The 26,030-nt window shown below is 36.0% G+C and overlaps 2 protein-coding genes across 2 annotated transcripts; one reads left to right on the top strand and one right to left on the bottom strand.

The window, feature by feature from the left end:
* Positions 1-4,416: 4,416 nt before the first annotated feature.
* Positions 4,417-17,707, bottom strand: IntS8 (integrator complex subunit 8). The gene is made up of 9 exons (XM_085960671.1): positions 17,443-17,707; positions 16,181-16,390; positions 14,671-14,768; positions 14,116-14,246; positions 12,978-13,573; positions 10,668-11,515; positions 9,886-9,996; positions 8,471-8,645; positions 4,417-7,328 (listed from the first exon to the last, which is right to left on the bottom strand). Exons 1-9 carry the CDS (start codon positions 17,558-17,560, stop codon positions 6,454-6,456), a joined length of 3,162 nt encoding a protein of 1,053 aa, XP_085816797.1. The 5' UTR covers positions 17,561-17,707; the 3' UTR covers positions 4,417-6,453.
* Positions 17,708-19,735: 2,028 nt separating this feature from the next.
* Positions 19,736-25,591, top strand: LOC147077685 (uncharacterized). The gene is made up of 4 exons (XM_085940070.1): positions 19,736-19,913; positions 20,398-20,433; positions 21,747-22,325; positions 25,509-25,591. The coding sequence occupies exons 1-4, from the start codon at positions 19,736-19,738 to the stop codon at positions 25,589-25,591; spliced, it is 876 nt and encodes a 291-aa protein (XP_085796196.1).
* Positions 25,592-26,030: the final 439 nt, after the last annotated feature.

Here is a 26,030-nt window from a genome sequence, read left to right as displayed (position 1 = left end):
CGGTCATATAAATGACGAAAAACCTGTTTCTTATATGGCGTCCTGTGTCACAGGGTGTAAATACGATATCATAGCTGTCATACAATATGTATGTATAATTAATGTCGGAATGGCATAGATATGATCATAGACACTAAAACGCTCTTGGCACATATGTGCCCCATCGTCATATAGTCTATTTGAACCTTAAACAAAATAAAAAAATAATAAATATAAATAAAATGTAATACATGCTTCACTGTGGATTTTAAGAGCATACATAAGTGAAACGGCAAATCATTTTCAACAATAGGTGGGACGAAATTTCGCAGTTCCGCACTCGTCGCCAATCGGAGAGCGGTAGTCGAGGTGTGAGCACGTCAATTTGTTTTGTGATGGCGTCGGAGGAATATATTCTTATATCGTGTAAAGATGACTAAAAAACGTTACACATGTACTACTCAAAAATGAAAACATATCAATGAATATTTTATTATTATTATTACTAATATTACAAGAAACATAATATTAAATGGACGCATGTTGAATTTTGACAATTAATGACAAATTATGTTTTGTTCGGCACGCGTCATTTGCACAATCCGCGCGTCGCAGCTAATAACTAGGACTGAGAAGGGTGAAAGAAGCTATGGAATACCTCCATCCATAAGGACCATAAATGCTAAATCCAGCTAAGTATTTTTTTCACTGGCCAATAAGGTTAGTAAATAATGACAATTAAATAGTACTTTTGAAAAAATAAATATAATAATATTATTTAATGTCTATATATAATTAACATAACATAACCTAATAGGTTGAGCAAGTGGCTGACATCCATTTCTCTTAAAAACAAATTTGTTAATACCTACAAACCTCTACTCTGTGGAGGCCCATAATATGATCCTATTATCTTAAAAGGTTTATCATTATTCTTGCGGAACCCTGTTTGGGAATCAATCAATAATTGAATATGAAGTAGGTACTTACTATTATACACATGAAGCGCCTAGTTTATAAAGCCCCTAAAACGATTTTAGGTAGTTCTGAGAAAAATGGTTTTAGGTAGTTTTGAGAAAAATGAGAAAAAATCATATCTATTAAATCTGTGAACTTTATGTATTTATTTTTTAATTTGTTACATTCTAAAAAGTATTTTGGCTTTCCATTTTAGCGGTATTTGAAAAGCACACCCAACCATTTTAGCGAGTTTTGAAATATACCCTAATTTTTGATCACACGTATTGACGAATTTTAAAGTTCAATCTTAGGCCATCATATAGCTCACAAAAATATCCATCTAAATACATATCTACCTCAAAATTTTTCAAAAACCGTTTTAGGGGCTTTTGAAACTAGGCGCTTCACATATTGTGTTTGATTTTAATTAATATATATTGTCTTTTACCCATAAAATTGTTGTGAATAACTGCCACCAAGCGTATTATTCCCATGTAGGTAGGGACTTCATTTCTTTGATTAAGGGAATGGGTTCTGACAACATTAATTTACTTCCAGATGAAGACGTCACTAAATATTATATAGGTACTACTTTATATTATTTTTATTCTTTACCCTACTTGCCCATGGCAGTACTTACATCAGCTTTATGCAGAGTCTCCCAAACTTACAACGTGTTAACCTACCGATTTTACTGGAATACCCAATATTGATAATGAATAAAATTTCCTATGCGTCATTTCTTTATGTTCACCTGCCAATAGGAAAAATTTTCATACAAAATTAGATAAGATCTTTTTTCAGGTGATTTTTCTCTCTCTAAAGTGTAGTTTTTAGTGTACTTTGCCTACCAGTACCTATTTCAGTGGCGAAGGGTAGAGACATAAATAGTGCACAATAAACTTTGTCAGTCATAATTATATGTTTTCATTGAACTAAGAATACAAATTGCTGGTTAGTTTTTAAAATTCAATTAAACCCTACCTAGCCAAGCCATAGTAGATGATAGTCAAAAAATATTTGTCTATCTATGAAATATCTTAAATTATACAATTAAATCATACCTACATAACTTTGAATATTTTATAGATAGAATAATATTTTTTATCTATTGTAGTTTGGTTTAGGCAGGGCTTCATTTTTTTTATATTGTACATTATATATATGTCAGTAGCAAAGGGTGGAAGTAGACTGTTAAGATCTGAATCATAAATAGTGCACACTAAACTTTGTTGGTCATACGTATTTATTTTCCTTGAACTATTGTGCTGGTATATAATATATATTATAGCTATTTATTATTGTTCATTGCATTAATATCGTAAAATAAAAAGGTCTTGATATTGATTTTGGATCAGAAGCAGCGCTCGAAATGGAAATTTATACGAACTGGAGCACTCAATAATTTTCCAAAAATATTAAAATGTGTTTGATTTTTCAGTTAATGTTAGATTAATAATTAATGACCCAGAATGCAATTTATAAACTTTCCACGGAATGGATCTGGGTTCTGGTTCATTTCGACCCCTGATCGGATGAAAAAATTGGAAGTTGAAGCTAAAAAAAGCACGCGGCTCGCGACTCGCGAATACGCCAAAAATACTATAATTTTGCATTTCCATACTATATTCTGAATGGAACTCCTAGACAGAATTTTCATTTTGGGGAGATGAGCCGGCAGTATTGAAGAAAAAAATTGGAAGGAGATTTAAAAAAAACACTCAACCTTATGTTGTCTTGAAAATTCTCAAAAATATACTGCAGACAATTCAGTATATGTATCACTACTAACTGTCGAACAAGAACTTCTTGTCCACGTGTTAAAACTATGAACTAGCAAGCCCCTCCTGTTTAGTTTATCGCACTTCCGTTTTCAAATGAGGAACGCCCCTAAATTTATCATTTCATTTTACGCTTCGTGGTGTACAGATTTATAAATTTACGTAATTTGATGCTGTTTATAATAAATAATTACAAGATAAAAAGAACTTTTTATATACGTTTTTAAATTTTCTGTTGAATCATATAAACTTGACTTGCTAGCTTTAACGATCAAAAAAATTTGTACTTGATAGAAATAATACTGAAATGTCATTTTGATTTCCATAGTAACGCATGTATATTAATAATTTAGTTGCTAGGACCATCCGCTTAGCAATGGTGTCGAAATAACTTTTCATACAACACAGAATTAACTGGAAATGAATTCAATTCTACTTGAAGACGTATTAAAAAAATGTATTGGCTTCATGTTCTGATATATTCTAAAAGTTTCAAATGTCTAGCTAGTCGGGAAGTTAGTTAAAAATCGATTGCAAGATTTGTACCGGACAAATAAGAATACGTGCTAAGAAAAACGTTGTAAAATATGTCTAAAATGATCAAGAAAAATATTAAAATTATTATTAGTAAACTTTTTGTTTATTGCGAAGAAGAAAAGGAGTCGTACCTAAAAAGAGAGCTGATACATTATTTATACATGCGTTGCCGCTATGACAGGTATGTCACTGAAGTCTTCTATATGCGACTACAGCGACTTCCGGTTATCAATGAGCTCTTATTGTCGGATAGTATACCAACATACAATGGCATAACGGGCACTATTATAGGCAGAGTATTACGTTACTTCCATCAATAACTAATAGCACCTGTACACGTGCATGGATTTACTTGCACCAATAGTGTGTATTTTAAACTATCACGATAACTGTTTACACATAAAAGTGCTGATTGTCTCGCCAATCTCATTTTTCAAGAGTAAGCGAGACAAAATGTTGTCACTTGGTACTATTTGACAGGTCGTGAAAATTATTAACCTCAAAATTAGTCTGCGCGGTGTAGTTCGTTTTCTTACCGGCAGGTTCGCCACTATCGTCCTACTGCGCAGGCGCAGATATCGCACAGTCCAATTGTCACGTGAAAATTCATTTTTTTGTTATGGCCACGATAATACAGTCAGCAGTAAATCCATGTAAACGGGGAACATTTCTACTTGGCATACTTAATATGATTTTTGATTGTTGCGGGAATGCCGTGGGACATAACGTCTATTCAATTCTAAACTATCCTAAACGCCAAATCATAAAATGTGCAGGAAAGCGAAATTTAGAAATTATGAACCTATACTTAATTCGATTTAGTTCTGTAATATCGAAATATTTTTTTTGTGTTTCAAATTACAATAAATTTTGGGGAATTTTTTCCAATTTCAAATTTATGAAAAATTCAATACATTGGCAAACAATGTCACTTAGGATACTTAAGAAGTGGCATGAAAATAATTGTTTCTTAAATTCAGTATAATCCTATGCATTTAGGTTTATACAGAAATGTTGAAAATTTCATAGAGAATCGATTGATGTAAAAAAACGTATTTCGAAAAATTAGCGTTTAGGATAGTTTAGAATTGAATTGTCGATAATATAATATGCATAAAGCAGATCAATCAAATATTATTTTTTAAATAAATAAAACAATAACCCAATTAAATAATTTTTATTTTTCACTAATTTTTACAAAAGCGGTAGAAAATGATGTGTTGGATCTTACTTATAAACATAACGACAAAGTATCCATAAACAATTTTTGTTTACATTACATTCTGCATGAGTGTTAGCAACAAAATCAATTCTTTGTGTTTCCTATGATGATATGTTTTGAGAAGTGAATTATATAATACTGTTGAAAATCATTATAATATTGGTGCTATTTGAAATATCACACACTTGATGGTGCGTGGGCTAACCAGCAGACGTTTTTGACGCACAATCCACTCTTAGCCCCGTGCGGCCTTATAGATACCTTATCTCACCATATTACCTCGCTTCCCCTTTTTTCATACTAAGACAGTGCACATCCCACCGTGTATTACGTGTGTTGCAGTGGTTAGCCGTCATAATGGACGTAAGCTCAAACTACTGCAATTCTGGATTCACCAAAAGAATTAATTATAAGGTTCTCCAGGTTCAAAGATCTATAAAACTTGAGTTCGAGAATGTTAAAAGTCTTCTTTAAGGAGATTGAGCCTAGAGGAAAGTTGAGTATTTAAAAAAACCTCATTGGCTAAGTAGAAAGCTGAAATTTAGCATAATTGTAGATCTATCTAGTGTAGTGTAGATTTTCGGAGTGGGCTGGTTGCGAGATTTTCAATCTAGCTGATTTTGCTCAGTTAAATTATGACAGTGCAGATGAATTAAAATGCGACAAGTTTAACCTGAGGTTTGTCAGCGGCGTTCGTATTGTTATCGAAATATTGCAAGGATTCCTCTTCTTCTTCTTCATCCATGTCTGCCCGCTGTAGCATATTAACACCACATGGCGCCTACAAGAATCCCTGTCGCTAGACAGTCTTCTTGCGTCGTTCCAGGTCATACCAGCATTGCGTAGCTCCACCGTATACACTCTATATATAGCATTTAACAGCCTTCCAGAACAGGTAAGCCAAGTTGAGGTTCTCTTCTGACATCCGCAGCATGTGACCAATTCTAACGTTGCTTCTTCACTCTCAGCGTGATGAGAGGCTGTTGGTTCGTTCTCTTATCTCCACGTTACACCTAAATTCTAATGGATTTAAGTTTTGTACTATTCCATTTGAGTCGTTTTTGGAACCCAGGTTTCGCCTTTCGGCATCTTCAGGCACTGTGTACACTCACCAAAGGCAACACACACACTGACAACGAACACTATTAACTCTAACTTATATAACAAACTGATCTGAGCCTTTTACGGCCGATTTTATGTCAATGTGCAATTGGAAATATCAGTCGCTCGGGGGATATCCAAATGTAAGGCTTCCGCAGGTATGCCTAAGGGATCCAAAGGAGGTGGGCGGTCCAGCAATCCACATAAATGATTTTTCCAAATCTTCTTGTTGCATTTTGCATCAGACTCTATTGCTCCATTGGGGTCACAAACGGCTCCGGGAGTCAGTGGTCACCAAAATTGAAAGATATTAAATTCCTTGATAAAAACAGAAATATCAAAGACAATGACATACATATGGCAATTTTTTCCCATTGAGTTGGGATATTTTTAGTTATATGGCAAATTTGAAATTTAAAATGATTTATCCTGTCATCGCCGCGCCGCGACTCTTTCGTCAACATTGTTTATGGGCCGAGTAAGCTCTTTTCGTTGTTTATATTATGTACCTGACTTTTCAAAATTATTTGCATTATTAAGACATACATCTATATGTGTTACAGCACACACAAATAAGAATTACCACATGCTTTCATGATGAAAGAAATGACTAGGGAAGCGGGAGAGGGGATTTTAGTACGCCAAGCTGCCGCACATCAAGTTAAATTTGCCGCATTCTACTTTCGTCTTTCTTCTTCAAAGTCCTTCCTTTACTGATCTAAAGACTAATGATAAAACCGTTGTTAAATCTCTACCATTAGAATTTGTAACTTGCATAGAGTTTTTACCAATCATTATAATCTCTACTTTAATATGTATGTACATTCGTTTTTTCAACGATCTAAGAGTACCAGAAACCACTTGCACCAGAACTCAACAGACGTACTGCCTCACCAATGCTCTCATAAACTTAGCTTTCCGACTATTCGCAGCCTCCCGCTGTATCTCCTCATTATTGTTCGAGTTTAATTCCAACATTCCCATAACTTTAACAGCCAACTGCTTCCTGTGTGTCTCCCCGCGCTTATGATGCAAGTTAATGAGATATTCCAAGATGCTGGTATCCCAAATACATCCGTAGTAACTGTCCATAGCATCAGAGCACAAATGTGAAGTGTCCGAAAGACATTTGAAAGCTAAGACGTAGTCGGTCTCGTCCAAAAACTGGCAAAGGATTGCGGCTTGCGTCGGACAGTTCAAATGATTGCAGCATTTTATCATTCGTTTAAATATTGTCTGATCTTCTACTAGTTGTTTAGACAACGGACGAACAAAATGATCCGACATGATCGTCAACGCACTCAAATAGTGCTTCATAGAAGTCGAATAATGACCGCCGACCATGCTCATATCGCCCAGAAGTTTAATCCACAATATATTATTGGGGTAATACTTCAAGGCTTGCATTACTAATTGGTGTAATGTTTCCGAGACAGATTTCAAGCTGTATGAGTTTGTGTTTCCGACGAGAGAAGGCCACAAGCTGACATACTCCATGTTGAGGTCCATGTTTGAATCGTCTTTGAGTATATTAAAAAGCCGGGCCAGTAACGATATCACAACATTCAAGACGGTCGGTTGGCGCAGTTTGGAGAAGAATGAGAGCATTCCATCTTTCATTTTGGTGTTGCCGGCGGACTGTTGATCCTGGTTGTTTCTGGAGGCGTTTCCGCCGCCCGAATACATAGGCTGGCCGGTGTTGGATCGCTTTGTAGCTCCTGAATAGTTCGTGGCAAATATCGGCAACACTGAAAGAAAATTACCAATGGTTATGTATTTTCACTTTTATATGGGTATTAATCATGGTCCCCACATGCTGAAGCGGGCCCCCAGGCTAGGATCTATGGCGGCCCCCCTACCTATCGCTAAGGTTAAGGGCAGTGTGATTTTCTACAGTTAGTAGTGTTCCCGAAGTGGTTACAAGTAGCGCTACGTCCAATTTTGTTTTGCCTATATTTATTACATTTAAGAGTTTATCGGTTGAAATAAATTGCCATTTGGTTCTAATTTCGACATAGAATACAACGAAAAAACTAATCTCAAGTTAAAACAAATAATTGAAGCTTGAAACATAAAAACGTTGTTTCCCGAAAATATTGGATTGTGGACTCATATGCCTTCTTATTCCTGCTTCACATCTGCCTTTTTCACTAATGATCGATCCTGGATACACAAGCTCTTCCACTGCTCCTAGATCTTGAAGTTTTTTTATTCATTTTATTTAGTAGAAGTATAAGAATAGCCAAATTACAAAATTGTGAAAAAAATAAATATACAAATAATAATAGTTGCAAAAATATATACGCAAGGTAACTTAATGCGGTAGAAAAATGATTAACAATTCCTGAGGCTACTTCGTCTCTCGAATCTTCAACTGACTGCTTGACATTGCAGGAAATGATGGAGACTGAATAAACTTTCTTGGACGATAAGTTATCTTATCATCAAACCGATTTTTGAATAATTATTATATTATTCAATTTGGCTGATACAACATTACTCTATGTCAGTTACATTGTGTCCAATGCCACGAATTGGGTTTACATGGAGATAAATCATGGTGTTTTAACTGAGTGATCTACAAAAAATCATATTTTACTATGTTTGATTCAACGAGTCCAACCGGCGCAACGTGTTGTCAGTATATACACAATGGCCGCCGTGACACATTCACAGTGTTGCATTGCAAAATCACATTATGCAGTGTTACAAATTACATACCTATAAAAACGCTGATTTAAACAATTATCCAGCAATGAATGCACATACGCGGAGAATTAGAATCGAATCAAAACATACATTTCAGTAAAATGGCCGCTGACGCGGTATTGCATGCCAAATGATGATATTTTTATAAATAAAGTAAGTTATGAGAAGTTATTTTATTTACCCATGTCCCAGAGATCCTTGGGCAGTTTCTTGTGGGGCTTGGAGCCGATCAAATGTTGGCAAGCCTGCGCAGCTGCGGCGGCCGCAGTCGCAGCCCCCGACGCCCACCCCGCGTTGTTTGTGATCTTGTCCCACTCGCTGCCATTCAGCAGGCATAGACAACACTGCTCCACTATCTGTAATAACAAGACAACATCAATATTAAATTACCTACTGACATATCCATAATATGCAATCCCCATGTCCAGTTATAAGTAAATCACTTTTCTCTTGTTTTGTATAGAATTTCTCGTATTCAACGTCAGTAAAAAGTCATTCACTAGTATGTAAATTCCTTTTCAAGAATCTTGCATGACATATTTGTCATCAGTCAATACTGTGGCAACCATCACTTTCGCACAGTGCCTTTCATTCGCACGGCTGCAGAATGATACCACGAATCGTCGTTCGCATAATTCTAAACATAGTTTTAAATAGCTTTACATATCTTTGTCATGCCGTTTAAATTCCTTCAGCTTGTAATTCTAGTACAGTAGAACCTCGATAAAACGGACTAATGCGGGTGAGAGGGTGTCCGTTACAGCGGAAACTTTGTTATATAAAAACACAAATAAAATTCTGTTTATTCGTCTTCGGATGATATATCCAGACACACCCGTTGTGGAGTGACGTTAATGTTCGATGTCGATACGCTTGCTTTCGATACTCTTCTGTATTGAAAAAGGAATCAAGTTTTGATTACACTTTTGAAGTCTGCAGTTTTTTTATAATCAACTCTCTAAAATTACGAAAATGTGTGTATTGTAGGTAGTTGAATTTCGTTATCTGATAAATAGTCGACATACATAACTTGAAAATACCTGACCTACTAGAAAAAATCTCTTTGAAAAAAATACGACATCCGACGGGATTTGAACCTGTATAACTACTGGTAACGCACCAATGTGCTTTTCACTTTGTGTTAACAAATTATACTGCTGTGCAGCTGTGTGAATTAGCGGCTAGAGGTATGACATGATTATGATGCGCCGACTTTTTTTTAACGATTTAATTAAACATGTACAGTACACTCTCAGTAATCTGCTGCTCGATTATCCGACAACTACTATAATCCGCCGTTATTTTTACTAGTTGAGGGCACAAAATCAAGCTCTATAATTCGCCGGTATTCGATTGTCCGATAGTTGTAACTTGCCCATGTCCGGTAGAACGATTGTTCCGATCCTGGTGGCGAACTATAAAACTACCCTGAGCAGCACACAAAACATGCACGCAACAACAAACTCATGAAATAATGAATTTTACAAGATATCCTGATAATATCGTGTCTCCAATTGCCCATGTACCAGGAGAAGTAGACGCATGGATCCTTCGATTTATGGTATTTTCATTATGAAACTGCAGCAGAAAACTTACTTCAAGCCTAGGAATAACGCTGTCTCCAGATTGAACTGCCATGATGCACAAATTGCAATTTTTTAGCAAAGCCGGCATATTTGCTTTGTGATTCGGCCAATCCGATAGCACCTAGAAAAAAAAATTGTAAAAATATTTTTACACTACAAGAATAACATATTTGAAGAAGGCAAGACGTAAAGATGGAATTGAGTTATGTAATTAATGGCCGCGTGGCTTAAGTGTCGGCCTATGGCGTCGTGGGTCACAGGTTCGAATCCTGGGTCTGGCAAGTAGTTACAAATATTGTTTTTCAATTTGTGTATGATATAGGTTGAGCAAGTGGCTGACATCCATTTCTCGTAAAAACAAAATCTGTCAATACAAACCTCCACTCTGTGGAGGCCCATATGATCCTATTAGGATCGGACATGGTCGAAAGAAAGAAGAAGATTTACATAATATGACTAGAATTTAAGGAAGAATGAAATAATACATATTACACTAGAATACAGTGGCGAAGGGTGGAGGTAGGCTGAGCAGATCTGACATAAATAGTGCACACTAAACTTTGTTAGTTGTACTTATTTGTTTTCATTGAACAAATTGCAGATGGTATTGGTTAGTTTTTAAAATTCAATTAAACCCTACCTTGAGCACACCACAATAGATATTAGATAAAAAATATTCTTCCATCTATAAAATATATATTTCCTTAAATTTTTATTTTATTTGTCAAATTTCTCCTGGAAATTTATTTTCATGTAGTCTGTAAAAAAGTTACAATTCTATAAATACAATACCTGAGTGACTTGCGTGAGCAACACCTCCCAACTGACAAGTTTGCACAGCTTATACAGAACAGCATGATTACTGGCGGATGTCCCTCCGGTCAGTTGACTCAACTGATTCCTCATTTCCGTCTCCAGAATGAGCAACAGCTCGAGGGCGGCCGCGTAGTCGCCCGTCTCGCCCAGCTGTTTCGCCTTTCCAAGCAGCACGAAGCTGAAATCTTTGAGGAAGCCCCTCGGCAGCGACATCACCACGCTGTGAAGCGGGATGGGCAGCTTCCATTGCGGGTTAGCCTGCCACAGCGATTGCGATGGATTCGTCACCGCTAGACTGACCAGGCATTCCCGTATTCTCTCGGCCGTCATAGCGTCCATCAACTGTTGCAGGCAGCGCACTTCCGGATCTTTGATTGACTTTGCATCGAAATCAGGACATTCCCAGTCCGTCGAGAGCAATTCTGGTGGTACTACTATATCAATATCATCCAAATCCAACGACAGACTTTTTATTTCGGACTCGTCAAACAACTTATACAATTTATCGGATCCTTGAATTTTGATCGTTTCAAGATGCTTGTTGATCAGAGTGATTGGAATCTTAAGCTCTGACGTCGCCAGATGCATGAAGAAGTTTTTGATTCTGGTCTCGTCTTCAAATGTCAACGTCTCGGAGGTTAGAACCGGGGTGAAGGCCCAGAGGAGAGCGTCGACAAATTTGTGCCCAGAGGAATTGAGGCGGCGGTTAAAGTCTACGTGTGTCGAAGGGAGGTTCCCTTCGAGAACGGAGCGGACCACGTTGAGAGACGCCAATTTGTTCAGCAGGTCTCTGGAGACTGTTATGGTTCCGCTGGTTGAAGCGGCTAAAATGAAAAAAAAACATTTTTATACCAATGTTTATATATATTATATTGATACAATCTTAAGGGACTCGTAAACGAGCATCAAAAATTGCAGATTGGAGGCGCTATTGCCAGAAAAAATTATGAAACTATTGCCCGGTTGCTGGGTAATACATGAACCGACATCAGTGTCGGGCAAGTGAGGCCGATGTATTTTGTGCGAACACGTGACTTAAGGATAAAGTAACAATGGCCGACAATGAAGTTCCTGAAGCATATATCGTTCTAAATAATCACGTACTTAAACAAATCAAAAATAGAACAAGGATTTGGATCCGGTTCTACTTAAACAAGTGTGAAAGAATAAGTAATATATGCCAGGAATTAGTTATTGATAATTATTAATTTAAAAACTTTACAAGAATGTCAAAAATTGACTTTGGCGTAGGTATTTGTTAAATATAATTAGTAAAAGTATAAAGAAAGTAAATACAGTAATGTGCATTATTAATAATATGAAGTTCTATAAATTAACCACCATATTATTAATCAATCAACATTTATTTAAGAGAAGTACAATCATATCTACATAAACAGGGAACTCAGAAATAATGGGAACTGAAATACTTAACGGGTAAGACGATAGCAGGTAACCGACTCGAGTAAGGAATAATCCGGGTTAAACTTACACACGTGTCAAGAATACGTTTTACGTCGAATACTGAAAACTGCTTTCGGTTTATGCATTTACGTTCATTTAATGTTGGTGTATTTACACACACTATTGCACGTGCACAATGCGTGCTTCTTTTTCGTAGGACACTCACACATTCAAAACCCTGCTTCAATATGCGGCGTATTGAATATAGCCTATCGGTATTTTATTTATTATCTGTTCTGTGGACATAAATCAACATAAAAAATATACAAAAATATACCAACTAATATTTCAAGCTTTTAAATAAAAAATACAAATACCTACTAAAAAAGTTAAACAATAAACCAAGATTCAAATTTTCAACATTGTTATAAATTTAAATTGTTAATATGTATTTTAAAATAGGTGTTCTTATATTTAAACGTAATACCTACTTACTTAATATATTTATATACGAATACATCCTATGCAAAAACATCAATGCGATACTTGGCACTGTAATTATTCAGCTAACTTATTATAGTCAGGTACATAATTAGAATCACCTGTCCTTAAGCAATTATCCAAGTGAGGGTCTGTGAGTCTTGATCGATATCTTGATTTTAAGTATTTCATGTAACAAAACAGAGACTCGCAAGAATATGTCATAGCACAGTATGAAGATATTCAACTTGTTAGTGGAGTGACAGTATTATAAATTGATGGAATCTTGAGGGCGCATCAAATATTCTCCGAGGGCGCACTGGCGCCGCGCCGTGTTGCCGATTCCTGAACTAGAATATAATGAAGTGATCCAATGACAATTATCATAACAATAGTAGGTACCTTGTATATCCATTTCAACAACGTTTCGATGCACCAATGAAATCTCTCTCGCCAGATTGTCAGCCTCCATGACTTCCAGTAGACCTTCGTATCCATCTTCAATGGCATCCTGCAGCTTATGAAGAAGACCTTTATCAGCTCGGCTAACATTCAGCGCCTTCATGTAGCCTTCGATTTCCTCTTCAGTAACACTGGCATAGTCTGACGTTCCGAAACCTCCCCATAACTTAACATGTGTTTTCAATTTCTCTTTGCTTTGGTTACAGAAAACAATGTGCTTTTTAGCCAAGTTGTATTGGCCATAGAAAAAATGGTTTGAACACAAATCGTAATGAATTTGCATTAACATTTCATCTTCTGTTATGGCGAGTTGGTACGATTCCCAATTATGGTCCATGTCAACGGTGTCTTCATTGAGAGTTGCAAACGTGTCCGGGGACGGTATTTTGATGATTTTAGCACCCTTTTCAGACCACGTCGATGTTATTTGCGTTAAAAAATTGAGGCTTTGAATACGGGTGTGCTCAAGGGGCTCATGTGTCTGCTCAAAATTGGGGTGCATCGGTACGAAACCCGCTTCGGCTGTCATCACACCCCTACAACAAAGATGGTACACAATATTTAAATAAAAAAAATATTAAATTTGTCTCAAGAAATACTTTATAATATGAGGCGTTGTTATCGGGCCGATAGGTCCGATACAATATTTGTGGTTATTTTTAATACTACTTAGTAAGCACTTTGTTTACCTCAGTGATATCCATTAAACGTTTATTATATTTTCTCACCAAATGGCTGAGATACTGAGGTAAGCATTTTCCATCGTGACAAGTTCAACAAAAGGCTGTCGGGAGGATACAAGTCAGTCTCTCCGTAATATTCACTTGATAAACTTGTATCTTGCTAGAGAACTTAGTGTCTCGGAAAATAACACCAAGTTCTGTTATATTGTACCGATTGTACCCTTGTACTTATGTAACCATAAATAAACTCTCACTTCTCCATGACTACGAATAACCATGATCGTCTTTCATCTACAACACCATCAACCACTCTACAGACATGACATGATGAAAAATAATCAACATGCATAGTGACGACATTCTTTGTACAGTGACATGCCAAGTAATTTACTAACATGTTCAAGTAAGCCTGCTTGGATTGTCGGGTCATCAGTGCTCTATTGACGAGGAATCTGAGAAGCCATCTATGATACAGCACCAGAGAGAATAGAACGCCTCCACGTTTCAGCATCTCGTTTGAAATTTCCTGTTAACACAATAAAGAAAATTAAGTAAACTACTCGTATTCTATTATGATTTATCAAAACCCAACACCTGAGATGGACTGGCAAAGTTCCTCACATTTAGCAAACCAGAAGGAAAACGGAGTGCGGGACAGACCATGGCATCGGTGGTTTGCTGACCTACAGAGAGACCTATGATCGCTATGAGTAATCAATTGGAAAAGGTGAGCGGAGGACCGGATAGAGTAGGAGAGTCTGCTTGAAGCGACCATGGTCCACCCTGGATTATGGCACAGAATAAGAATTTACACAAAAATAAACTAAGAGATTTTAATTATATCTGAGCTTAATATTATATTGTCAAAAGGCTATCTTAGGGGTGTTCAGGCAACAGAGTGGGTTTTACAAGTATGGTAATGATAGGAGAAAAAAATGAAAGAGTCTTACCATGGGAGGTTCGGAATGGCAGCCATCGGTTGCCATGTAGATGAGATCCTGCATCAATTGGGATTGGATAATACGAGGAAGTTTGGTTTCCAATATATCTGTAATGAGAGTATATTTGTATAAAAAGATCATGCGAAAACAATATCGCGCCCCGGAGGCGATCAACAAAATTGTCAATCGTCAATCAAAATTCTCATCATTTGCCGTCAATTGAGAAAGTCGCAAATGACAATCGCGTCAATTTCATCTGTAAACGATCAATTAGTTACATCAATGAGCATCATTGACAATTTTACTGATCCGGGGCGGGGCGCTTAAATACTTGTCTATTATTAGGTAGGTATGTACATATTAATTTTTTTTAACGTCTGTTTGATCCAAAGTAAGGACCCATTGGGTTGGGCAAATGGCTAACCACCACTCCTAGTAAAAAAATCTGTAGATATTAAGTACAATATCTAATCTGTGTGGAGGCCAATATGCATTCCGCGTAGGGACGTAATTGTTAATCTACTGTACACTAATAACAATTATTGCTATGATTACGTAACTAACAATTTGGAATAACTATTTAAATGCATGATTTCTTTGAATACAACAGTGGTTCCAAAAATGTGACTGCGGAATATTCCAATATTTTCACAGCAATGTTTAAATACCCATAGTTTTGACCATAGAACTCTTCACAGGGCTGTGATAAAAAGTTTTTTGTATTTTTTTTTGGAACGGTTATGAACACATGTTCTGACTTTAGGCACCGTGGAAAAATCCCAATACAGTACACTCTCAGTCATCCACCGCTCAATTATCCGACAACTACTATAATCCACCGTTATTTTTACTAGTTGAGCACAAATCAAGCTCTATAATTCGCCGGTATTCGATTGTCAAATTCAGTAGGCCACCGCGTACAAGTATTCAACGCAGATGAGACGGGTTTATTTCAGAAACTTCTCCTTCGAAGAAAGTAATGGACCAGGGAAGAAAGTGCCCAAGGACCGCATCACAATTATGCTGTGCTCCAATGCAACCGGGACACACAAAATGAAGCTTTTGGTCATAGGGAAAGCCAGGAATCCTAAGCCATTCAAGAATACCTGCCTCATTGAACAACTGATTGTGTCAAGTGATTTACTGTTTAATATTTAGTTAATAAACTTAGTTTATAAATATGTATAATTTAGTAAATACTTGATTTTGATTATAAATAAAACCATAATTTGCTAGTACAAATTTCTCAAAAAACTATTTTTACGAAATACGTGTTTTAATTTTTATCATATTTTGTATGTATACACTATAATTCGCCACTTTCACTAATTTGACACTTGTCTGGTTTTTGGGGCGGCGGATTACTTCGAGAGTACTGTACATCAAAGGTGCTGTGGACCAAAAAAGTTTAGGAACTTTTGGTATACAATTTTTTGTATGAATTGATGTAATTAAATCTGCGTCAAATTATGGTTAATATAGTAGACAGCTAAAAATATACTATGAAAAAATCACTTACTCAGGTTCCATTTCAAGTGTGCAGCTACCTTCAGGCAGAGTATCTTCAAAGCGAGATGCTTTTTAGTGTACTTTTGCAACTCAACAATGCTGAGAGGTGGACTCTCTGGATCGTCCAAGTCGATTGGCTTGCTGTTTGCGATCACTTCCGGAGGTGGAGGTTCAGGGGCGATGGATGAGAATTTTATGATCAAATCGGTCGCAGAGGGATCTACGAAACAGAAAATAAATAGTTTATTTTTTTTATTTGCTGTACAATCTGATTTTGATCTTGGCCACCTTACAAAGAGGTTTCATAACAGATCCTTTTTTTATGAGAAATGGATGTTGGCCAGTTTCTCAACCCATCAGATACATTTTCTGGATCCAATCACACATTAAATGACAACATAATATGAATTTGCACAAACACTCTAGTTCGAACTTGCGGAAACCCACGCTTGATACACTGCTGGATGAAGGCCTTTCCTCGCTGTCTCCTCTATTATCAGACCTTAATCTTTCATTAACACAGACTCCCGTTAATCTTGAGATCTAGGCTCTTGCCCACCCTTAAGTCTTTTAATATCACTTGGATACCACCGGATGATGAGATTTGTCAAGTAATGATCAGTGTTCTTCGAGCGATGTGCCAGCTCATCTCCACTTCAAGGTACACTTGGTATATTATATTCAACAAATTTAGTTTTTAAGTCAATATCTATTTTAGGTGTGATACTATTATCAAGACTAATGCTTTCTCCCTATCTTATTTGCTAACTACTGAAAGCCAAACTAATTACATAAAAATCTTTCGTATAAGTCGGTTTACGGGAAGAAGCCAGGCAGGAACCGCAATAATTTTACCCCCTTTTCTGTCGGCGCATAGGCTTTTCGATCCAATAATTGTTAATTTAAAATTTGAAGTTTTCATACATTTTGATGCATCATTATCACAAACTAAGATTATATTGGGTTGGCCTATTGCGTCGTGGGTCTCAGGTTCGAATCCTGGGTATGGTAAGTACACATATTATTGTTTTTCAATTTGTGTATGAGTCAGAGTATGGACCTAATAGGTTGAGCAAGTGGCTGACATCCATTTCTCTTAAAAACAAAATCTGTCAATACAAACCTCCACTCTGTGGAGGTCCATAATACTTAATATGATCCTATTTATTAGGATCGGACATGGTCGGAAAAAAAAGGTTAGGTTAGATAGTTATAGATAATTACTAATTTGGAGATACAGGAGAAGTCTACAAATAAAAACACTGCTTTTACCTGGTGACGGCTTGGATAAATGATTTTTCAGGAGATTCGGATTTAACAAGAATTCAAACCACAGAATTGTTCCGGGGGGTATCGGAACCGTCCCTGGCCTCAGTAAATCTACATCCATATCCCTAAGATTACTGAAAACTTTCTGAATCCAATTTTCAGGTTGAGATAATATCAAAATAACCAAAATGTAAAGTTAACCTACAAAAACATTATGAATCTTGAAAAGTCATAACCATTAAACGCAAACACAAAAACAATGAGTGCTGCCAGGAAGCAGGTAGTTTGGTTTTTGTGAAACTTAATCAAAAGTCGCGAAAATAATGATTTATAAAAGGTATTCAATAAACAAAATTATAATCAATAGTTATAACCAAAAAAAAAATATACGGTAAAAATATTGCTGAATTGAAGTATTGATGGTTTATATGAAGTAATAGTCTGTTGCTAATACTTCATATTATGGAGTTTTAAAATCAATATTAATTCATCACGATATTGGTCAACATGCATAGGTACCGATTCAAAATAAAATAATAGGTAGGTAGGCCATACCTACTTATAGACTCTCATTTAAAATTATTATTTTATGTCTACTACTAGCACAGTTAATTGTATTAAAATTACATACCTATCTCGTTATGGTTTTAATTAATTGCTGATGTTTCTAATAGGTACCTAGTAGGTATTACACTTTGCTTTAAAATGCAAGAAGACTCGAGTAAACATGAACAATCGCCGTGTGGTGTCTATATTATGCGTAACATGGAGTAAGAGTGGACTAGAGAAAAGAAAAATAAGTTAGATAAAAATACTTAACAACATATCTTTATTTGGCTTTAATTACACAGGGCCGATCTTAGGGCGATTGGGCCCAATCATCGGCCTCGCCAATATCAATCGAAACCGATTTACGCTCCTGTCACATTATTCGGTTTTGGCCGTAGGTACGGCTAAAAATCGAACTGCGACATTCCTTTCGTGGCGCGAAGAAGTGAATAGCCCTTTTCATATGACACGGCGACGGTTAAAAACTGAGACGGCGCCGTCTAGCCGCAGTAAATCGCCACTGCATTGTACGGCGGCTAAACTTGACTCAGCGGTATAGGTGACCTAAAGACCCCTATGTCGCTTGGGGGCAGCAATTACTCGAAGGGCGGCAAATCGAGGATAACCATTTGGTATATAGACATAGCTAAAATTATTTTGTTTACTGTATTGCTAAATGGTACAAACCAAATGTGTTAGAAATATCAACCACATAGAACCTCAGACTGATTGTATGGGTATGAAGATTTGGGTATATGTATTCCCTTTTTACATCTAAATTTAATTTTGTATGTTTTAGTGATATATATTTTTGTTAGTAATGTATCCATACAACACATTTATTAGATATTGGAGTCATGAAAGAATAATAAAAAATACTGTATAAAAAGTGGGGCGGCATTTTGTTTAGGGATGTCACTGAAGTTAGCTGATGATAATTTTAATAATAAACTTGAAAAATGATTAACGCACGCATTTTTTATGTATGAAGCTTCCAAATGGACAAAGAAAGCATTGTAACTCCAGCAAGAATACCATTTAACCCACTAATCTCATCATTGTTTATAATAAAATACCTAATGTTATTTATTAGGTTTTGTTTTACATACTTATAACAATAATATACTTATCTATGACATATTATCAACAAATAAAATTTAACGATGTTGAACAATAATTATTATTATAAAAAGAGACGTTATTTAAAGGGCAAAGGGCTCATGTCTACTGAATAGTTTTATTATTGTTATTTTTCATAATTATTATACGAGCATAAATTATAAAGTGCATGAAAGTCGTTATCTTCACAATGTGAGTTATCTTCATATTTTAAAATCATATCTTATATGTTGTATTTTCCAAAATCTACTGATATTTTATAGAATCTACTGATTTTTTGGTCAAAATCTACTGATATTTTAAATTTTGACTTGGCAACACTTCACAGCACAACACTCACCACAAACTGAGCTTTTGTTGTGACGGCAAAAAGCCGTGCATAAACCGTATAATCGGCTCTCTTTTCTCACTAGGCATATTATGTAGTGAGGAAAGAGAGCCGATTCGGATTTTGACCGTTCGATTTTCTGCCGTCACGGCCAAAACCGTATACCTAGTGTGAAAGGAGGGTAATGCACGGCATAATATTATTATTAGACGGTTTTAAATCATATGGTCGGTTATTGGACGGTAGTTGGAGTTTGCATAGGTACTTATTATATTATTATTGGTTGTTTAAGTTTAAATAATGAAACATATTGATGCAGAAGTTTTGATTACCCTTGTGGAAGCCAGACCTGTGCTGTGGGATAAATTTCATAACATCTACAAAGATAGAAATGCTACAAAAGATGCATGGCATGAAGTTTGTGTAGAACTACTCCCAGAATTTGATGTTCTTTATGTCAAAGATAAAAATGAGTTTTGTAAGTAAATTTTGAGAACTTTGGGTCTTGTGACTAGTTGTTCGCCGTCGCGCGCTGTCACCTGTCAGTGAACGCAGTGTTGCCAACCGAACTGTAATTATAGTACATTTTGGTCCGCGTATTATTAAAAAAGTATATATAGTACGTCAAAAATACCACAATTTAAAAAAAATGGAATTAACTGAATTCGCCGGTTAGCATATTTTTACATTTTCAACACGTCCTATAATTTTTGCCGAAATATTATCATTTATCACTTGGACCGCGTACTATAATTCGATGACAAAAATTTAGTAGAATTCGACAATGGCGACTGACAGCCAAAGACGGCGGATGACCAGTCACAAGCACCAGTACTTTTATTTATTTTATTAGTACCTACATAGACATAGATACTGCATCTATTTTCTTGAAAGATGGAATAACTGTACAAAAACACTTTTTTAATGTTTAATTTTGTTTAGCTACAGTTTATTAATTAAAGCTGAATTTTTGCCATTTGCCATGGCACACTTCCGACGTCAGAAACGAAATATTTACAAATACATTCCTAAGGTTGTTTGCAGTCAGTCCTCCTCTTAGGCTTCGGCCACACCAAAGTGCTTCGCTTAGTGCTAAGCTAGGACCTATGCTTGTCTACTAAAAACACTACTGCCACATTTGACATTTGGGAGCGCTCAAGTCAACAATGACGTCACTCTCAAAACTAACCAGAAACCTACTTCTCACTGAGAATTTAAGTTTCAAATTTCGAAAGTGTCAAATTCGAACTTGTTGAGTGCGTAATGTCAATTCATCTAGAAGTACTTACTCTTGGAGAGTTTCAACTTCTCTACAAAGAATTTCGGAAATACAATGAAAAGTTTTTTAGTTATTTGAGGATGAACCATGAAACATTTGACTTATTGTTGGGCCACCTAACGGAGACATTACGTATATTTTATAATTATGTTATAATTTGTTAGATTGGTTCCACAAAGACTCTCTTTTATATACCGCTCCTATTAAAACTTCCTCCATCTTGCAAAATCACTAGGTGACACAATAAAATTAACCAACACGTCTGATCGCAGGGAGACTCAGTCGGTAGGTAACTCATTATCACGTATCGAGGCGCGAAGCGTGCAATGTGGCCATTGCGATAGTATAGTGTGCGTCCGTTCGCTATGATATGTCACCTAGCACGTAGCGTAGCACTAAGCACCAAGCAAGGCACCTACCTATGTGGCCTCGGCCTCTCTCTCGTCTCTCGTCAACTCTTCCAAACCTGTTATTAGAGTTGGGTTTCGGGAATTTCCCGACGGGAATTCTCGAGAAATTTTCGAGATTTTCCATCCCGAACCTCGTGAATTGAAATTTTTATCATTTCGGGAAATCCCGGATCTCGAGAATCTTTTCTTGAGATTCGGGACATCTTTATTATCAAATATTAATTGAAAAAAATATTAAAAATATTAATTAAAAGAAAAAACGAAACTTACTGATCGGGGTATTTAACACAATTAATAAGCGAACGTCGACTCAAAATGACCGCAATTTTTCAACATCAGAGAATTTTGTGTCTCAAAAGCGTATGCGATTGTCAGACGCAGCCATTGACAGTCTGGGTTTTTTGAAATTCTATTTTAATAAGTAATATTTTCAATAATTTTTGTTATCCTACATACCTACTTCTATTTGCTTGTCTTCTTACATATTTTTTTGGAATTCCTCTGTTTTTACACTGATTTTAGGTTTTTTTTTTACAGTTTTTTTTTTAATTTTCTCGATATATCGAGAAAACTTTGAAATTACACTTACAGAGACCATTTAATTTATTTGTTTCAGGTAAAGAAGTATTAAAAAAATGGACTAATGTTCGAGATTCGTATTCAAAATACAAGAAGAAGATCAAAGCCAACAAGGCAAGTGGTTCAAAAGCATTAAAATCGAAAAAATATGTATATTTTGACCAATTGCAGTTCTTAAAGAAAGTCTATGATGAACAAGAGACTGTGGATAGTATGGAGAAGAGCAAGGAACAAAAAAATGAAGGGGAAGGAAGCATGGAACTGCAACTGCAAGTTCCCACTGATGTTTTGAGTTTTTCTACTCCAGTAATTACAAAATCAACAAGTATACTATCAAAAGGTAGGAAACGCAAGAGAGCTGCTGAGGTTGAACTAAAAATTTTAAAAGGAACAGAAGGAGAGAAACCTTGTAGTAAAATGGCTTTCTTGCAAAGTCTCATGTCTCATCTGCAAAAATTTGATGATGAGGAATTCCTACAATTTCAAATGGAAGTTTTAACAGTTATAGGAAATATCAATGAAAATAAGAAAACAATGTACCCTCATCCATCTCATAGTTCTCATCAGCAATTCCCAACTTATCCTCAACAGAATGTTGTTTATCCTTCAATTACAACTCAATGTCAGCCACAACAATTTGTTAACATTCCTAATCAGCCTCCTTTTTACCGTCAACAATTAAACGTGCATGGCCAAGCTTCTTCAACTTACGCCCAAACGCCTATACCAAACCAATCACTGCTACGAGGGTGGGTCAATAAGTCCTTAGAAAAGCCGACAGGTGGCGCGACTAGTACTGTAAGCGGTTTGTTTTCATGCAGCGGCACTACCGATTCAGTATGCTGCGAAGTTTCAATCAGATTGGTCGGGTTGTTGTTTTTTATTTTCGTACATTTAAAAAAAAATTTGCTTGTTTACAAAAATGGAGAAAATTGAGTTTAGAGCTGTTATTAAACATTTTAATATAAAAGGGTTAACAGCAAAGGAAATAAAAAATGAGTTGGATTTAGTTCACGGCATATCTGCTCCTTCACTTGCAACTATTTATAACTGGTTAAATGAATTTAAACGTGGTCGTACATCAACAAAGGATGAACCACGCTCAGGACGTCCTGTAGAGGTGACTACACCAGAAATGATCAATAAAATCCACGATATGGTGTTAAGTGACCGAAGATTAAAGTTGAGTGAGATAATTGAGGTTACAGGGATCTCAAAAGGTAGCGTCATTTCTATTTTACATGACAAATTGGGCATGAAAAATATTTCTGCAAGATGGGTGCCGCGTTTGCTCACAGTCGACAATAAACGCAATAGGGTGGTGGCCTCTAAAGCCCTGTTGTCGCTCATGCAACGCAATCCGGATGAATTTTTTCGTCGCTTTGTGACTGTAGATGAAACATGGATACACCACTATACTCCCGAGACGAAAGAACAGTCAAAGCAGTGGATTGCAAAAGGCGAACCATGTCCAAAGAAGGCGAAAACCGTAAAATCAGCTGGTAAGGTTATGGCTACTGTATTTTGGGATGCACGTGGAATTATTTTCGTTGACTATTTGGAAAAAGGAAAAACAATAACAGGGGATTATTATGCATCTTTATTGGACCAGCTAAAAAACGAAATTGAAGAAAAACGGCCTCATTTAAACAGGGAAAAAATCCTCTTTCATCAGGACAATGCCCGTGTTCACACATGTTTACGATCAATGGCTAAAATTGAAGAATTGAAGTTCGAATTGGTCGACCACCCACCGTATTCGCCAGATTTAGACCCCAGTGACTTTTTCCTTTTCCCAAACTTAAAAAAATGGCTAAGTGGACAACGTTTTTTTTCAAATGAAGAAGTCATCGATCGGACAAATGCTTATTTTGAGGACCTTCCGAAAACTTATTTTTCTGACGGTTTAAAAAAAATTGAGAAACGTCTAACCAAGTGTATTGAGCTCCAAGGAGATTATGTTGAGAAATAAAAAAAAATACAAAAATAAAAACTGTTTTAATGCTTTTTTCTAAGGAATTATTGACCCACCCTCGTATTACAAAAAATACCATCACAAAGTGGTGGAGGAAGTAAACAACCATATCCAGTGTCGCGTTATTTCAGAGACACCTCTCCAAAAAGCGAGGAGAATAGCGTTTCAGTAGCATCCTCAATTGCAGATAGTGTCGATTTTGGTGCAAGTGACTAACTCTGTGTTAGTCTATCATTTAATAAAAAAATGTTTGCCTATATAATATTTCTTATATATGTCACTGTGGGCTATATTTTTTATTCTACAATGTTATTTTGTTCAATAAAATAATTACAAGATAAAAAGAACTTTTTATATACTTACCACGTTTTTAAATTTTCTGTTGAATCATATAAACTTGACAATTCTATGTATTAATAATTTAGGACAAAAAATAAGGCAATTGTCAACAAATATTTTTTTTGCTATTTTGCAACAAATAAACACATATAGAATACTGAAATGTCATTTTGAATTCCATAGTAACGCACGTATATATTAATAATTTAGTTGCTAGGACCCCAGACCCATAGCAACCAATAATAGTGTTTTACTTTTTACGGATTTCTTCCGAAATAACTTTTCATACAAAACAGAATTAACTGAAAATGAATTCAATTCTACTTAAACATGGCTAAAAGTATTAAAAAAATGCATTGGCATCGTGTTCTGATATATTCTAAAAGTTTCAAATGTCTAGCTAGTCGGGAAGTTAGTTAAAAATCGATTGCAAGATTTGTACTGGATAAACAACCACCGGACAAACAAGAATACGAGCTAAGAAAAACGAGGTAATAAATGCATATTGAGTTAATTTGTGTTGTTTTTTCTTTCAGTTTCCAACATCTTAATAACCTATTTCAAGTGCACATTACAATTAAATATACCTAAATAATTATAAATATTTTAAATAAATATAATGAAATATAAATTATATTAAAAATTTAATATATTTCTTTCTTTTTCTTTCGACCATGTCCGATCCTAATAGGATCATATGGGCCTCCAAAGGGTGGAGGTTAGTATTGACAGATTTTTGTTTTTACGAGAAATGGATGTCAGCCACTTGCCCAACCTATTAGGTCCATACTCTGACTCATACACAAATTGAAAAATAATATGTGTACTTGCCAGACCCAGGATTCGAACCTGGGACCCACGACGAAATAGGCCAACAAGCCGCGCGGCCAGCATCTCAATTAGTTGTACCTATGCGATTGGCGCTGAAGGGCATACTTGAGCTTTTCTTGTAATTCATCAAATGAGGTAATGGACATTCGAAAATAATTGACAAACTTATTTTCATCTTTCCGTAGATCCTCAAATAAGGTATAAAATAAGCCCACTTCCTCTCTCCTTTCATTGATAGGATGCACCCAAACTTGGCGTTTGTGTTGTCCTCTCTTTCGGTGACGATTATATTATAACCACAATGCGATTACAATGCGAATTACGATTCATTGTAATCAAACAGCACAACAATAAACCACAAACTGAGCTCGTGAGTAACTGTGACGTAAAAAAGTCGCGCATAAACCGTATATTTACTAGTGAGAAAAGAGAGCCGATTCGGATTTTAACCGTTCGATTTTCTGCCGTAAGGCCAAAACCGTATAGCGCAGTGGTAGCGAACCTATGGCACGCGAGATGATTTTGCATGGCACACGTTTGAAGAGAAAAAATCCTATAATAATAATAATAATGAATGACAGATCGCATTGTATAAAAAATAGCAGGCAAATACTTTTCAAGAATAAGCATTACGTTTAATTTAAACATATAATTGCGTAGGTCGGTCCTTAGAATTTATGCATGACAAATATTATCGCATTACCTCATCAGGCGGCGTGGAATGCCGCGCCGTGAACCTCTAATTTTGATCGATTTACAATGCTTGAGACCACTGTAGCGAGAGAATGCTTCACCTGATCAGAGCAATTATGGTGTCAATCTGTGCGTACGTGCGTAAATAACAAACTAATCAATACTTACATTAACATACAATTTCATTTCTACCCACAAAAAATTACTGCACCAAATAAGAAATAAAAACTTGGTGATGCTATACGTATTAGTAATTCTGGACAGTTTCAAAGTTTCAGAATTTTTAAAAAAACTATTTTCCCTTATAACTGCTCGGCACGCCAGACAGTTGAAAAATAATATTTGGGAAATTTTGGCACGCGTACGTAAAAAGATTCGCAAATCCTGGTATAGTGTGAAAGGATGGTTACTGTGTACCTATATCCGGGCGTCGTAAGAAAAAACAGAGATGAAAAGACATTTTTTGACTGTAAAACTTTTAAAACATGG

The sequence above is a fragment of the Rhyacophila brunnea genome, unplaced genomic scaffold (genome assembly GCF_057557595.1).
Source record: "Rhyacophila brunnea isolate RB1 unplaced genomic scaffold, BYU_Rbru_1.0 scaffold_12, whole genome shotgun sequence".
Classification (NCBI taxonomy): Eukaryota; Metazoa; Arthropoda; class Insecta; order Trichoptera; family Rhyacophilidae; genus Rhyacophila; species Rhyacophila brunnea.
This window is presented reverse-complemented; position numbering and strand designations above follow the sequence as displayed.